Source organism: Arvicanthis niloticus, chromosome X (genome assembly GCF_011762505.2).
Source record: "Arvicanthis niloticus isolate mArvNil1 chromosome X, mArvNil1.pat.X, whole genome shotgun sequence".
In the NCBI taxonomy this organism is placed as follows: domain Eukaryota; kingdom Metazoa; phylum Chordata; class Mammalia; order Rodentia; family Muridae; genus Arvicanthis; species Arvicanthis niloticus.
In genome coordinates this window covers 59,244,769-59,261,863 of record NC_047679.1, presented here as the reverse complement: position 1 = coordinate 59,261,863, position 17,095 = coordinate 59,244,769, and the positions used below count along the sequence as shown (strand labels likewise).

The 17,095-nt window shown below is 41.3% G+C and overlaps 1 protein-coding gene across 4 annotated transcripts in view; it reads right to left on the bottom strand.

The window, feature by feature from the left end:
• Positions 1-8,649: 8,649 nt before the first annotated feature.
• The window catches only part of LOC117695213 (toll-like receptor 13), a 20,921-nt gene continuing 12,475 nt past the window's right edge, over positions 8,650-17,095 (bottom strand). For all 4 annotated transcript variants that reach the window (XM_076918173.1, XM_076918172.1, XM_034486061.2 and 1 more), the window contains one exon: positions 8,650-12,454. In XM_076918173.1, the coding sequence (XP_076774288.1) occupies positions 9,509-12,379 (2,871 nt within the window). In that variant the 5' untranslated portion in view covers positions 12,380-12,454 and the 3' untranslated portion in view covers positions 8,650-9,508. The remainder of the gene's footprint in view (positions 12,455-17,095) is intronic.

Sequence of the window (17,095 nt, the reverse complement as noted above, 5' to 3'; positions counted from 1 at the left end):
CAAGTATTTAGGACTGCAGGTATATGCCACCATGCCCTGCTGAAGATCTGTTAGTATTTACAAAGCTTTCGATGCTGGAAAATTGCAGCCTTTGATCTGGATCTGTTGGTACATGCCTGCAATCCCAGCTACTTAGGAGGCTGAAGCTGGATGACTCCATTGAGTTCAAGGCCTGTCTGGAATGAAGAGGGGGTTCAAGGCAAGCATGAGGAATTTAGTGAGAACCTGTCTCAAAAAGAAAAGTCAGAAGAGAGCTGTGGATGTAACCCAGTGGTAGACTGAGGCCCTAGGTTTTATGTCCAGTATAGTAATAAATAAATAATCAAATACTGTGGTCTATGGAGAAGATGCTCCAGGTTTGTCTTTAGAAATGGACTTAGCAAATAACAAGACAGACTAATCTGGTCACCACTGTATTTATAGTGATTTCTCTTTAATAACACTAACATCACACACACAGTGCTCCCTCCACTCCAGCTCCTTCTGTCATGAAGAAGATGGGTTTCTTAGCTAGTGTTTCTCAGTCAGGAGTGCTGCTGATCCCTGCTATGTATTAGTTCAGTTAATCCTTACAACGTTTTGGAAGATGCTGTTTCAATAATACCAGTTTCATAGATGGGACACATGCAGTTTTAGAGAAGTTTAGTATCAGAATTAGTTACAGAGAAGAAAATCCAAGCCCCAAGTCCTGGTCATCTGGGTATCAATTTCTGTGCTAATGTAAAGGATTTGGCTTCTGGCCATCTTTCTTTTCTTTGATTTAGCACATAGTGTATCATTGATTTGGTCCTTGAACCATGTGTCACGTGGCATTGTAATTATCGATTTATACAGAAATGTATTAATTACTGCAATCATCGCCTTGATAATCTACCTGGCAAAGGCAGCTTAAGGATCTATTTTGGCTCACAGTTTGAGTAGAGTCCATTATAGTGGAAAAGGCATGGTGGCGAGAGTGCAAAGCTGCACCAGCAGTCAGGGAGCAGAAGGAAATCAGTGCTTCTGCTCAGCTTGCTTTCTCTTTTGTATGCAACCTAGACACCATCCCATTCCCACCACAATGGACCCCAACTACAAACATCTTCCCAGACAAGCCTAGGAGTCTGTCTCCTAGGTGATTCTAAATCTATCAAGTTGACAGCCACTATTAACCATCAAATATATATTTTGTTTTTTTTAATTAGATTGCAACTTTTATGAAAAAGGTTAGCAAACCATGACATCCACCCAGAACCTGGTGCTGTGCTTAAAGTCATTGCTTTTTACTACATACTTGTTAGCATGTGATTTGAGGATGTTCCCTAGTTAGACCTTAAGTCAATGAACCTTTTATTGCAGTGACAAACTTCCTGAGGAAAAGCATCTTAAAGAAGAAAAGATTGACCCATGATTTCAGAAGCTTCGATCCCTTGTTGCTTGATTCCAGTGGCTTTGGGCCTGTGATGAGGCAGAACAGCCTGGTGGGGAGCACCGTGGAGCAACATCTCAAACCTTAGAGACAGAGGAGAAGGGGTCTAGGTTGCAAACCTCACAGCTTGCCCCCACTTATTTAACCTTCCACTAGGCCTACATCCTAAAGCTTCTAACACCACCCATAAGTGCCACAATCTAGCAAACAGGTCTTTACTTAGGATTTGGGAAGTTTGGTGGGGTACATTTAAAATCCAAACCATAACAGGCTCTTGTTCACATCAGTATACTTAATGATTTAATATGGAAACAGCCCCTGGCAACGTTCATCTGTGATGTACTTACCATGTCACTATATTTAATGATTTAATATGGAAAGAGCCCCTGGCAAACTTCATCTGTGATGTACTTACCATTAGCCACCAGTAATAGTCTTAAAATGTACCCTGAAGGTAAAGTACATAGTAAAATCAAGTGATTGCATTAAACCATTATTCAGTCAATGTAACTCTCCTGGTTTACAGACAGATCTGCACAGAAGCCAAGATCCAGACACATCTAGAAACCTTATTGTATATTTCCTGAGCTAACAGGCCATTTTTATTGAGCTAATTGTAGAACGCTCAAGTTAAATTGCTCAGTTTTATATAAAATACATAATGTATGGCTGGATATGTAGTCCAGTTGGTAGCATAAAGCCCTAATTTTGATCTCTAGTACTGCATAAAACAATGTAATAGCATGTGATCCTCCCTGACCCGGCATCATCAGTCAGTATTGGTCTATGAGGGTGAATGGAGCAGAACCTGTTGGCTCTATGGTCAGGAGATTCTGAAGTCCTGTAAGTACAGTAATGACCACACACAAGGACCAGCTATGGGAAGACAGAGCAACTTTATTTGGTGGTGATTCAAGGATTATATAAGTTTTAGGTTAAGGGGTTAGGAACATCCAGGATGGGCAAATATCATTGGCTGAAGGCTAAAGTACTGAGATGCCTTATTAGCATAGAGAAGCCTTCCAGGAATCTCAGGTGCTAGCTGAATGGGTTCTTACCAAGAGAAAGGAAGTTGAACCTATCATCTAAGGCTATGTGACATTCTGCAGGTTGTGTGTGTGTGTGTGTGTGTGTGTGTGTGTGTGTGTGTGTTGTTAAGGTCAGAAAAGGGGAAGTCATGCTAGTAATGGGAATCCTCCATTTTGCACTGAGCCCAGAAGGCTATCTGGACAATGGTAGACCTCAACCTTAATTAGCAGTTTTCCACAATAGTACATGTCTATCAACCCAGCACTGGTGAACTGCAGGCCGGAGGATCAGTAGTTCAAGTTTATCCTCAGCTATATAATAAATTCAAGGCCAGCCGTGGATGCATGAGCTCAAAGATACATGTAGCTTGCAGATCCTCTATTGTAGTACTTTGACAATGAGAATGAACATTACTTTAGACAAACAATTAAATTTGCCCAAGGATAAAGAGCCCTTCTAGGATTCGATGAACCATTATGTGTTTTGACACACAAATATTTATCTTCACTAAATTCCATTTATATTATCACTGTAATATATCTCTAACAATCATAATTTATTTTAATTTCAGTGTTCCTATGTTATTCTTAGGTTTATAAATAGCAATCTTTGAAAATAAAACAATACATGGACCTGAAAAATGTCTCACTGAATAATGAGGCTTACTTTCAAGCCTGACAATCTGAGTTTGATCCCTGGGACCCACACCACATAGTAGAAGGAGAGAGCCAGCTCCCAGAAGTTATGTTGTGACTGCCACACACTCTCAAGTCATGATACACACACACACACACACACACACTTATATAAAACCATTATTGCCCTAACTTCATATTTATTGGTAGAATGATTAAAATGCAAAAAACCTAAAGATGACCATAGGAAGGGAAGTGTTTGTAAAATATTAATAAAATTTACAAAAGCAAAATCCCATTATTGCTTGTTTTTTAAATTAATAATTGTGTGTACATGTGTGTACATGAGTGTGTGTGTGAGAGATGGGGAGGAGCTTCATACATTTGTGGAGTCCATTCTCTCCTTGCATTTTTATATGGATTCCTGAGATCAAGCTTTCTTGGCAAGTGCCTTTTCCTACAGATCCATGGCACCAGGATCTGGTGGCACCAGGACTATTATTTTTTAAGAGATATTACACTAAGAGAAATCCAAAGAATATGCAATGATTACGTGTTAACCACTGCATCACTTAAGGGGAGTTAATTTTTGAAGATAGGAGAACTTGAAAGGGTAACTGTTTAACTGGCCATCTCAAACTTACCTGTGTTAAGAATCACCTGGGACTTTTGCTGACCGGCAGATTCAGGTTCAGAAGGTGGATTCATGTTCAGTAGGCCTAAAATTCTTTATTTGTGAAATGCTTGAGGCGGGGCAGACACATTCATGCTTTGTTTGAGTTTGTGGAACAGTGTGAATAGAAAACAATCATGTTGACTCTGTGTCTTTTGTTTGGTTTGGTTTATTTTGGTTTATTTTATTTTGGTTTAGTTTGGTTTGGTTTGGTTTGGTTTGGTTTGGTTTGGTTTGGTTTGGTTTGGTTGAAACAGGGTTTCCCTATATAACATTATGCTTGCTTCAAATCCATGATCCTCCTGATCATAGGCCTGGCTCCATATTTTAAGCCATTATCAATATTATTATTAATAGAGTAGGTATGGTTACAAGAAAATACTGTAACAGAGCCCCAGACTTTAGTAGGCCTCCAGACCTTAGCACAGCTGACTTCATGGTGGAAGTACGTTCAAGCTTATAAAATTCTGTACTTAGATAGCACCACCTGATAAAACCAAACAAAGACCTTAAAAAAGATCCATCAAAGTTTATAGCTATGGGAAAGTCTCTAAATGTACTAACCTTACCTTTTAACTTCTACTCTTCTGCTTCTGGCTAGCTATTTTTGGTTTTTAAATATTTATTTATTTATTTACTTATTTATATGAATACACCAAACACACCAGAAGAAGGCATCGGTCCCCATTACAGATGGTTGTGAGCCACCACGTGGTTGCTGCAAATTGAACTCAGGACCTCTGGAAAAGCAGTCAGTGCTCTTAACCACTGAGCCATCTCTCCAGCCCCTGGCTAGCTGTTCTTATACATAAACCCAAAATATGTTTTGTGTGTGTGTGCTTAAAAGTTCACTGTGAGAAAGGCTTGGTACTACACTGGGATCCTGAATACCCAGGGTAGTTGCTGGGTGGTTAATAAAGAGCATCTATTGGCTTAAACCCATGTCCAAGGAGTCTTCTCTGGTACCTATCATACAACAAGAAGTAATCAATGAAGATGCAGAAACATTACCCACTTTAAACAAATGCAAAACTGGCATGAAACTGAGGTTTGGAAAAGCTTGAAAGCCATTCAGGTAGGCTGCAGATTCATTTCCCAATGGAGAAGTCTCTACCTGCTCCTCCTTTCAGTGCTCATAGGGAAAAACATTTCAGTTCTTCAAAATAAATTAAAGCTTAATATATGTCTATCTTTAGTAGCAGGAGAATGTTTTTCCATTAATTAATTTACTTAATCACTGTACATCACAATGGTTACCTCCCTTCCTGGTCCCCCCTCACACAGTCCCTCTCCTATTTCCCCTCCTTTTCTCCTCTGAGAGGGTGGAGACACCCTCCCCCACACACCAGGTATCCTACATCAAGCCTCTACAGGACTAGGCACATTCTTTCCCACTGAGGCCAGTTAGGGGAATGGGATCCACCAGCAGGCAACAGAGTCCAAGTCAGAGATAGCCCCCACTCCAGTTAATGGGGGACCCACATGAAGATGAAGCTCACATCTGCTATATATGTGGGGGACACTAGGTCCAACCCATGAATGCTCTTTGGTTGGTGTTCCAGTGTCTGGGATCCCCCAAGAGTCCAGGTTAATTAACTCTGTTGGTCTTTATGTGGAGTTCTTATTCCGTTTGGGACTAAGGGTGTTTATTTTTACAGTTTTTTTAATTATGATTTAACCCTTGCTACTTCAGATTTGTTTAAAGAGAAATTATATAATAATTTTCAAATCTGTTTTTTAAAGTAGAGCTCAATGCTTTCATTAAAAATTAAAAAGTGCTTGGAGCTCTAGTAATTTATTCTAGGAAATGAATTTTCCCTGTGTCCTGGCTAGCTAGATAATATTTAACATATAAGAATACATAATACAAGCCCCTGTGGAGTTAACAAGTATGCCTTGAGCTACAGTACCACCCATTCCAAGCCCTAAACAAGAATGACAACAGCACATTTTATAATTGATGGCAACAAACAGTACTTTGTTCATTAAATTCATCATCGTCTTCAACATTATTGTACGTGGATGAAACACAGAGACAGAGAGAGACATTATAGAGTCTGTTCTCTCCTTACATTTTTATGTGAGCTCCAAGAATCAAACACAAGTCATCGCATTTTTGAGGAAAATGCTTTTGCCTGCTAAGCCATTTGGATTGCCCTCGTATTTCTTTTTATTGATTAAGACTATTTATTTTTATTTTATGTGTGTGGGTTTTACCTGAATGTATGTCTGTATATCATGTGAGTGCAATGCCCTCAGAGGCCAGAAGAGGAGGCCAGATTCCCTGAAACTGAAGTTATAGATAGCTGTGAGCCACCATGTGGCTTCTGGAAACCAAACCCCTGCCATTTCTCCAGCCCCTACTTCTTTTTAAATACCAGCCACAGTTCACTTCTCAGATTGCTTCAAAGTTGCAGGATCATTTTGTTGCAGCAAGTGTCCACCCCTTGATTGAAGTGATTCATAGATTATTTGGGCATATGCCCACTGGTTTTCTCACTAGAGACTGACTTGTGGAGGCAAAGCTGATATTCTTCTAGCTCATTTTAGCAAGGAAGACCACCTTCATGAACACATAACTGATGTTCTCACACAAGGCCCCAAACCTCGAAGGACCTTATGCTTGGTTGGATGCTTTGTGATCTCTAATCTTGAAATTCTGAAAAACCTTAAGCTCACTATGTATTCCAGCCTGGCCTTGAACTCAAAAATATGCCGGTCTCTGCTTCCAGAGTGTTGAGATTAAAGGCACGTGCCACCATGCTCAGCAACATTTCCAGTTTACACAGGGTCTTCCAATCTCTCCAGCACAAGCACAAACATACCGTTCATTCAGTTTCTTAGAAAATGCCTATTTCAAAAGCTCTCCAAAAGGAAGTCAGCTCTTGTAGTTAACTATTTACCTTTTCTGTCAAGAAAGACTCGACCCCTGTGCACCCAAGTGTACTTTCCTACTAGCTCTCAGCTATCTTCCCGGAACTGAAACTCTCATGTTACATAGTTTCAAGGACTCTTAGGCCATTGACCATCATGTTACCCAATGATCTTAGTCTTTTGGATGTTGTGTGAGATAAGTTAGTTGCATTAAGATATATGTGCCTTGTTATGTTAGATCTTAGTCTATGTTTTGTTTTCCCTGCTGTGAAAGAATCAGTAAGATTGAGAAGAATCAGTAAGAACGAGAAGACAACAATGTTCTTCCAATCCAAAACAATCTGTTCTTAAGCCTATTGGGATTATTTGGATCCTTCTCTTCTGCCTGGCATGCAGTGAGTGCAGAAAGGAGTGCAACCCTGGGGTGGAGAGAGCAGCCATGCATTGGCCAGATAAACCAGACAGGTGAAGATTGCCCAAGGCCAGAAGAGGAACACGGACTTGCACGTCCCTTCCATTACTCAAGAGCTACTCCACCTCCAGAGAGATGACAGGCGATCAGGAAGGAATGGGTGTGGCTGGCTTTAGCAACATCACAATGCTCATCATTACCCAGAAGCTGCAGAGTCTCAGGCTCCCAGGGTCCAGTTTGGACAATGGGTACATTATTGGTGATCAACATGGTTCAAAAATGGGACACTGTCCCCAATTTTTTCTTTATGTATAAAAATAGTAGAAACTCGGGTGCATATGGCAATGCATGCCTGCAACCCTAGAAACTATGAGGCCATAATGAGATCTTGAGTTCCAAGGCAGTCTGAGCTACATAACAAGAACTCTGTTCAAAACAAAGAAGAGAAGGACCAATTTTTGGAGTAAGTAGTAGAAAGGACTGGGGTTGATTATGATACCATTTATGTTAGGGGCTTGGCTGGGGCATATTGAAGTACATGCCTGTTATCCCAGTTGGAAAAAAAATGTCTTCTTCAAGTCTCTCCCTCAACAAACTGCTCCTAGAATGTTGTAGATAAGGGAGAAACTGGGAAGTAAGTCAGCAACTTAGGAGAAAGCTTTTTCTGGGAAAACAGTGTAAAGTAGACAGCACTGTCCTCTGTAAGCTGGTCTGACTTGGGTTCCTGAGGTGTCACATACAAAAGGAATTTGTAGCACTTTTGTACAAAATACCTGCCACTGGTAAGACTTCGTGGCCTCTGTGTTTAATACCAAAGGCAAGTCCCGTTCAACTTTAAGAACACTCAGTTGAGAAGGGTTCTGAAACCTCAAAACAGAAAACCAGTCCAAAGTCATAGTACTGGTACTGGAAACAACATGAACTGGTCTTTTTACTGGAATCCATGTGACATTTCCATTATCGTTTATGTTGGCATGAAATTCCATAAGTCAATTTTTCCTCCAATTCAAAGCACAAGAGCTTGGAGAGCGCTTCTATTGAATGTATCAGTTTGTGGAGAAGTGGGCTTGATGGATTAGCAGAGCAGTAAGAGTTGCAGAAGATACCACCCAGCCTACTTGGGCAAAACAGACTTCATAGAAACGTCATCTCAAGACATCTTTGTAGAATTTTTTTTTGATTTATTTATTTCATGTATGTGAGTACACAACACTGTCACCAGACACACCAGACAGAAGAGGGCATCTGATCTCATTATAGATGGTTGTAACCTACCATGTGGTTACTGCAAATTGAACTCAGAACCTCTGGAAGAGCAATCAGTGCTCTTAACTGCTGAGCCAACTCTCCAGTCCCTCAAGACATCTTAAGATAGGTTTGAAACTCCAATGGCTATGTGCCTGGTGCATCAGTCACAAACCAGAGTCGTGCAGGAAACAATTGCTTTTCCTTTCCTTCTGTTACTTATTTTTAATTTCATTTTTGTTGTTGTATTATCTTTGTTTTGTTGTTTCTGTTGTTATGTGACACTCTTCCTGGGGAGACACGAACAAATGTCTACTCATTCCAGATAGGAAACTGACAATAGACCGAAATATGAATACCATCAAAGTCCAACTTGGTGAACTAATGAATTTTATTGGGGTTATTTACAAGAACATGGGTGAGGGGTTACTTACAGAAGCAGAAATGACAGCTGCATCAGTATGGGTGACAGACAGCTCACAAAAGCTGGGAACCTGGAGCACACTGTACAGGCTGCAGGCAGCTCAACAGGATGGAAAGTGTCCTTTCCTGGTGGTTCAGCTGGTCTGAACCTCTTCCAGGCAGCTCTTCTGGTCTGAGACTCTTTCAGGCAGTGGGGCTGCTCTCTGCTTCTTCCAGGTAGCTAGGCTTGGCCAAGGGTCTCAGCAGTCTTTACTGTTTATATACACTTGGGGAAGGGCCTAGTCCCTGGTCAGTTTCAGGGGCTTCATGAATCTATTTTAAGTTGTTTACCTCCTCCTGTCTTAACAAGCTTCCCCACAGGGTGGAATATTTCAATCTCCCCTCAGAACATCCTGTCGTTCTCCCTCCCTGTAAACCCCTGTCTTAGGAAGTTTCCCTTCAAGATGGAAAGTTTCAATCTTGCGGCAGTTTGGATACACAACAAGTGCAGTCTCCCGTGACCACAACTGATTTAGAGAAACAACGTGAGCAAGGATCTCTGAACACAGGCGAAGGAAGACCTTCCTGTTCCCCAGAGTTCAGGACTGGGGTTCCAAGTCCTTAATAAAATAGGAATTCCTTCTGCATATCCAATCCCATAATAGTGGGACCCTACTCCTGAAACTTTTCCAAGCAGTCTCCCAAACTCTTCTAATGAACACTATCCAAACAATCATGTTTGTCCCTGAAGAGAGCTTATTTAGTCAAAACAGCTTACACTTATTTGGGGCAACGTTTATGCAGCTGGATTTAAGATTGTAAGACTCCAGTCACTCGACAACAATTAGATGTGTATTTTCTTTCTCCACAGTCTCATTGCCCAATGCATTTCTGATGCGAGCCCAGAAGAGTGGCTGCTGGTGAGCACTGTCTGGCCAAGTGATAAACGTCTGTCTGTTTATGAGTTTCCTGAGTCGGTGGTAGCTGGACAGCTTATAGTTTGGAATCTCTTCAAGGAAGATCAAGATAATGACATCCTTGTGCTCATAAAACATCTTCATGCTAGCCAGCTGGACTTCAAGCCGGCACCATTCACTGTGTAGGTAGTGGTTACTGACTACACACAAGGTTTTCCTGCTTGTGTTAATAGCATTCTGAATGTTCTCGAAAATGTCAATGCCTGGTTCAAAGTCCCGTTGGTGAAGACACAGTTTAAAGGTGGTCTGGCTGCCTTCTTCTAGGGCTGGAACAAGCTCTTTGTATACCCACGCCTCATCAGTGGCTGAGAAAGAGACAAATGCATCATATATGAACTTCTTCTCTGTTTTGTGCCATTTAGTGAGGTACCAGGCCCTACATATGTACAAACCATACCACAGAGATGCAGTCATCTTGGCACTGAACCAAGCGAAGACCATGGTGCTGACGACCATACTGAAGGAACATAAGAAGTAGACCTTTCCTAAGTCAAAATTACACATGGCATCATCAAAATCTATAAGCAAACTCTGGCTGTCTGGCTGCTGACAAGGATAGCTCCGGAGGAAGGGGATGTGGACCTCCTCTGTGTTTACTGACCAGTTCTTGAACCACAAATTGTCACAGGTGCACTGAAGTTTGTTCTCATAGACATCAAAAAACATCAATGATTTCAGATTCTCCAGATGAGTTTGATTAATGACCTTCAAGTTGTTGAATCTTAAAGAGAAGACCTGGAGGCTCTGTAAGCTGGAGAACATGCCAGGAACCAATGACTCTAAGTTGTTATTTTCAAGGCGGAGGATCTTTAGCTTTTTGAGGTTTCGGAATAAGGAAGCATTTAAATAGAGACTTCGATCTCCATCTTTTGTTCCTGAGATATCCAACTTTGTGAGATTAATCAGAGGGTCAAATTGGTAGTGGTCCAGGAATACCGATGGGTTTTTTCCTAAGAGTAGCTCCTGCAAACTACTCAACCCTTGGAAAAAGTTGCTCGGAACAACCTGAATCCCATGTTTTTGTCCTTCTAGGTTGAGCTGTTTCAAAGACTTGAGCTTCATAAATGGAGGATACTGAAGGGTCCTAGTAGTTTCATACGTGATCTTATTAAAACCAAGTTTCAAAACCAGCAGCTTTTCAAGGCCTGAGAAAAGGTGTTTATGAAAATATGACAAGCTATTGTACATCAGGTCAAGGTAACTTAGGTTAGTGAGTCCAGAAAATGCATTCGGCTCCATGATTTCCAGGCGGTTGTGGGAGAGAATCAAAGCCTGGAGATTTTTCAGAGGTCGGAAGGTTCTGTGGTTGAGAGTCCGAATATTGTTGTCTCCAAGATCTAAGACCTCTAAGTTTGGAAACGGTGTAAAGGAATACCTGTCAATTGTTACAATCCAACACGCAGCTAAGTTGAGCTCCTTCAGTGAAAATAGCCCACTGAAGGCCAGATTATTGAGTTCTGTGATGGGGTTTCTCGAAAGAGAGAGAAACTCCAAGCGCTTCAAAGGGGAAAACGCAAAATCTGGAAAGCTTTTAAACTTGTTATGGCTCAGATCTAGGATGGTCAAGTTCTGCAAGGAACCCCAGGTCCTGTTGCTGATGAAAGAGAGCTGGCACTTGTTCAGATTCAGTCTTTGGAGACTGGGCAGAGAATTGAACTCGCTGTCATTGAGATGAACCAAGTCACTATTTTGGCCCAGGTCAAGGACCAAGAGCCTGGTACACTTTGCCAGCTGCTTAATGCCCTCTGCATTGGTGGCATTCTTCTGAAAAACCAGTGTCTCTAACATGGGTAGGTTTCTGAGGAGGTAACAAACAGTTTTTATATTTAAGTGGCCATGTCTAAGCTCCCGGTTACTGAGATCCATAACCCTTAAATTCTGCAGGTGTTTGGCTGAAAGCATCTCCAATTTCACCATTGTTCCACTCAGATTCAAGCTTTTAAGTTGGGGCAGAGTTTCCAGATACACATTCTGAATGAGTCCATGGCCATTCTGGGAAGCACTTAGAGTGGTTAAGTTGGGCAGTGATAAAGTAGAGAAGTTTAACTCTATTAGTTTGTTCCCCTGGAAACTCAGGTGGGTCAAAGAAACCAGTGACCTGGGGCTGTGGTCCAAGTACATGATGCTGTTGTTAGTAAGATCAAGGTGCTCCAGGCATGGAAGATGCTGGACTGCTTCAAGAATACCAGAAAAATTGCTAATGCTGTTTCGAGATAGGCTCAAATATTTCAGTTTGCCTAGAGGAGTAAAGGCGTCTTTGTGAACATGGGTGATCTGATTGTGGCTCAGAAGCAAGGTCTCCAGGTTGGACAGGCCTTCGAAAAAGTTAGTCACACTTGAAATCTTATTTTCCACTAAATTCAGCAGAGTCAAATTTTCAAGTCCCCTAAAGGCACCTTTGTCGATCTTCCAAATTGAGTTCCACTCTAGTCTCAAGTCCACCAGAGCAGACAGATTAATGAAGCTCCCAGGAGGAAGGACTTGAATGTGGTTGTTTGTAAGGTTGAGGTGAGTAGTATATCTAGGTATGTCACTAATGGCCTCTGTCAAGTTGGTGATCTTCTTCCGAATGCAGAACACATGGTGAATATCAAATTCATACTGTGTGCACTTGTTGAACCCATATGCCTCTGCTGAAGACAGCAGAGAAAGTCCTGCTAACATGAACAGGAACTGTAGAGAAGACACAAGGCTGTCCCCACTCATCTTGACTGCCTTAGGCATCCAGGTTACAACCAGGAAAAAAATCCCTTCTCATATACGATGCTCATGTTCAAAGGACTTTACATATGGACTTTGCTGCAAAGAAAAACAAAGGTTTTTAGTTGAAATTTCTCTTTCCTATTAAGTATTTTATAGCTGCTTCAAGGAAACAAAAAAGCTCAATCTCAACATCAACCTGGGTTTTTGGGGTGTTTTTTTGTTTTTGTTTTGTTTTGTTTTTGCTTTGTTTTGTCCCTACCTCCACTCCATCTGTGTAGCCCTAGCTGTCATGGAACTCACTCTGTAAAACAGGCTGGCCTCAAACACAGAGAGATTTGTGTGCCTCCTAAGTGCTGGGATTAAAGGCATGAGACACTATTCCCAGTCCAACTCCAACTTTCAAAACCCACTTCCAGAGTATTCTCTGTGTTAAGAAGACTGCTGCTCTTTTTCTGCAACCAAAATTCTCAGCATGCAGAGCCAAAGGAAGCAACAGTGTGCATCATTTACTTTAGTACGACAATCAGGAAGTCCCCTTATCCTCTTCTTACATCTGTACAACAAAACATCCCCCGTCTTGTGGGCCAGCACTGGAAATGCCATCATTGCAGATTCGTTGAATGGGTTGGGGGAATGCAATGTCACCTGTGATGCAAGTCACTGCTACCTCAATGTGAATGAGGCCGAGTGATCAATCATTTCACCACAGTTTGCCTTTGATAGAGGGAGAGGTGACTCAGTAAGCTCTGTCCTTGAGCTGAACTGGGGGAAGGGGAATTGGGCAGGAGGAAGAGCAAAAAAACATTGAGATAACTGATACAATTTGAGCAAGATGCCCTGACTAGTGAAATGGAGAACCACAATATCTGAGTATTGGTGATTTTGAAAATCTGCTTATATATTTGGAAGCTTCTCTTCCAGGGACCTGCTTGTTTATGTCTATTCTTCATTTTTTTTCTAAACACTTTGTGAGTATTCTTGTATATTCTTCATATATTAATCCTTTGTCAATAAATTAAATGTATCCTGCAATCAACAATCTAACATTGTTTATTAACTCCTTTGTTGGCAAAAAAATCATAATAATATGGTGTGGTGGATGGTTTAATTGTCAACCTGAAATACTACAGAATCTAATGAGACGAGTCTCAAGAAAGGATTGTCTAGATTAGATTAACCTGGGAGCATATCTGTGGTGGACTGCCTTAATTACATTAAATTGAGATGGGAAGACCTAACCCAAAAGTACATGGCACTATTCCCTGGGGTTGCCTCAGAATCCTTTAGGAGTCGAGAAAGCAAGCTGAGCAGTGGGCATGCATTTGTTCTTGACTTGGATGTCATATGATCAGATGCTTCCAGTTCCTACTGCCCATATTTCCCTGCAATAATAAACTACATATGAAAATAGGCTCTTTGAGATACTGTTTTGTGGGGGTCTCTGCAAACACCAAAATTGCCAGAGCAACGACCCACATGAAGCAAGAAGGAAATCCAATTTACCATGATTTAGTTACTCAGTACTGGTTCAAACTTCTAAAGTCTGATACTGGGCAGTTTAGTTCATTTTAGGCATATTTAAGTACAGTACAACCTTGAAACCAAATGTTTCCTCATGATAATTAACAAAATCTCAATTGAACATAAACAGTTTTATATCGAAATACTTTACAGAGTGCATGTGACCTCTTGAATAAAGATGGGTTCTGTTGATGCAGAAACAATGCTCAAAATATGGGTGTAGGGGAAACGACTAAGATAAACACGAAAGTCTGTGGGAGTGCAGAGTAGCCTGGCCCTATACAGATAGTACAGGGGTTACCCGGGCTATTGTAAAGTACAAGAAACATCTCCCATAAGGAAGGGTTTTATTGGCTGAGAAACAATGCTCAAGATAAAGGTCAAAGGGGAAGAATCTGGGACAAAAACCATAAAAATCTGGGTGATTCAGGTGTGACCTATCCCTCTAGATAGCACAGGTCACCAGGTTATCAGTTACATCCAAACACAGCTTTCTGGGTGGAAAACGAGTAAACATGTTCTTGCTGAGGAGACAACCTAGTATGTTTAACATTCCTTTCCCCCCAGTGCTTATCTGCGAGCAAGAGGACCTTGTGCCCTCTATACTGTTTTCTGTGCTGTCTCCTGGAAGCAGTTAAATCTTGTTATTTTGAGAACACTCTGTTTCCTCTTATTTACTAGTTTGAAACAACAGGATCAGGATGTTCATCAATGTTGATCATAAATATAACAAGCTTTCTGAATGCTCTTAGTTTTTAAAATATGAATGTTGGTTTCATTAGAATTTTTAATTTGTTTTTTGTTTGTTTTTGCTTTTTTTTTCTTTCTTTCTTTTTTCCTCCTGAGACAATGTCTCGCTATATAGCCCTGGCTGTCCTAGAACTCACTATGTAGACCAGGCTGGACTCGAACTGAAACTCACAGAGAGCCACCTGCTTCTGCTTCCCAAGTGCTGGAATTAATGGTGTCCACCACTATACTGGTTGCATTTTTATCTGTTAACAATTATGCCTTCAGCAAGGAACAGAAATTACATTTTTCCTTTTAAGTTTTCTAATTTTATATGCCGTTCTTTTATGGTGATTTCCTAAAAATTGATGACAGCTTCTATCATTACACTATAGAAGTGATAGAGCATGTCCTTTGTCAGTGAGATGACATCTATATTATTATTATTTGTTGTAGTGCTTGACAAATATCAAGTCAGGAAAATTCCTTCCCATTCTTAATGTTTTAAGATTAGGGAGAGGTGGCTGTTGCCTAGGAGGCCAGCAAAGGGTGCCAGATTCCTTGGGTCTGCTATTATATAGAGCTAGTTTGAGCTGCTTGGAACTGAGTGTTGAGGTCAGAGAACAACTTTCTGCAATCAGTTCCCTCCTTCCACTTCATGGGTCAAATTCAAATGGATTGCCAGGCTTGCCATCTCGTGGGCCTTACTCCTAATTTTCCCCCCTTCCCTTCTTCCTGTTGTTCCAGCCCTGCTCGCTCTGTGGCGCTCACTCTGGGCCCTCCACTCACTCCAGGCCCCTTACTCCTAATTTTTAAACAACAGATATAGTTTACTTTAACCAGAAAAGAAGGACATGGAAATAGAGCTATGTACTAATAAAGTGGGTATCATATAATAAAGTCCATGATGCTCATCAGAAGAAGCAACATTTTAATGACTGTATTCACTTTTGTTTAATATCTGCTGGAGGCATGCAAGGGCAAAAATGGCTCAGAGATTCAGGATTCTGCTTAGCTTGGGATATACATAGATTTGTCTGCAAGTAATGGGCCTGGCGACCTAGGCCCCTCCATGTGCATCAAAGCACATGTACACTCACCTTTAAGCAATGGAAATATGTTACTCCCTTTAGCAACCCCTCAGTAATGCTGTTTCTATTCTAATGTGTCCCACAATACATTCTTAAAACAGAGGAGATGGGCCAATCCAGTCTGGACTGGTTTGAGGTGCTTCTGTAGCAAGGCAAACTGTGTCTTCTGAATGAATTTTCAAGAAAGGTCCTCTACCTACTACCTTATGCTTATGCATGGCTGGTCATACATGTGATTAAAACCAGATGTATCACAGGAAATTACATGTATAGTGAACAAAGGCTTACATAATCCAAACCGCTCAATCAAAATAGAATCGTTTGTGATAAACGGACTCCTCCTAGACCTCATCAAGAAAGAGCCCAGATGGGGCCCTTACGAACTCTAACTCAAGGAAACTGCTGCTCTCCTGCAGCATATTTAATCTGTATTATAACATTGCCTTTGGATATAGCTTTCTTGCCACTTTGCAGTCTGTGTGCACTTTCCCAACTATAGGAATAAGTCATCAAGTTATCTGGAAACCCTTGGCTCAGAAGGCAGTCGCCAGACTGAGCTGAGTAAATTAATTCAGTGATAGGAACAGAGGTTAAGGGCATTCCTGTTGCTGTAGTTGCTGAGAAAAGGTTCCACTCTGGAGCCCAGGCTATCCTGGAATTCACTATGCATCCCAAGTTGCCTCATGGTGCTCTTCCTGCGTCAGTCTCCTGAGTGATGAAATTAAAGGGACACAACACTATGCCCAGCTTTTAAGGCATTTTTATCTTTTAAGGTAACAAGAATGGAACAGAACAAAGAGGAGAGATCTATCAAAGTAAATGCAAGAAATGGAAAAACGAAGGTGGAGCCCAAGGCCCTGAGTTTGGGTTCCAAGATTCTCCCAAACCAAAGAACTTTACTTTTCTGGGCATGGTGAACCATGCATATAATCCCAGCAATCAGGAGCTGAACCAGGATCACCACTTGGCTGAGGAACCTGAGAGCCACCCGGGCAACTCAGAAAGAAAGGGGGAAAGAAGGAAAGAGAGGAAAGAAACAGGGAGGGCAAGGGAGGGGAAAAGAGAGAAGAGGGGGGGAGGAGAGGTCAAAGAAATGGAGATGAGAGAGGAAGCAGTAAATCCATATTGCACAAATGTGGCTAGAGGAAATTGGGTGGAGCAGATGGCACTGCCAGATTAATGTGCTCTTTGTTCTGATATGACAAAGGATAGCAATATAAGCCCTCAAATCTACCAGTGTTTGCTACAAGAATATTGAAAATAAAGGACACGAGCCATGAAGTAGTCTAAGGGTAAACACAAAAACTGAGCTGAACATGTAAATATTTACCCTGCCTTGTGAGGGACAGAGAGGGCAGCAGCATCTATGAAGTTGTCCTGAGGCAGGGCTGGGAGA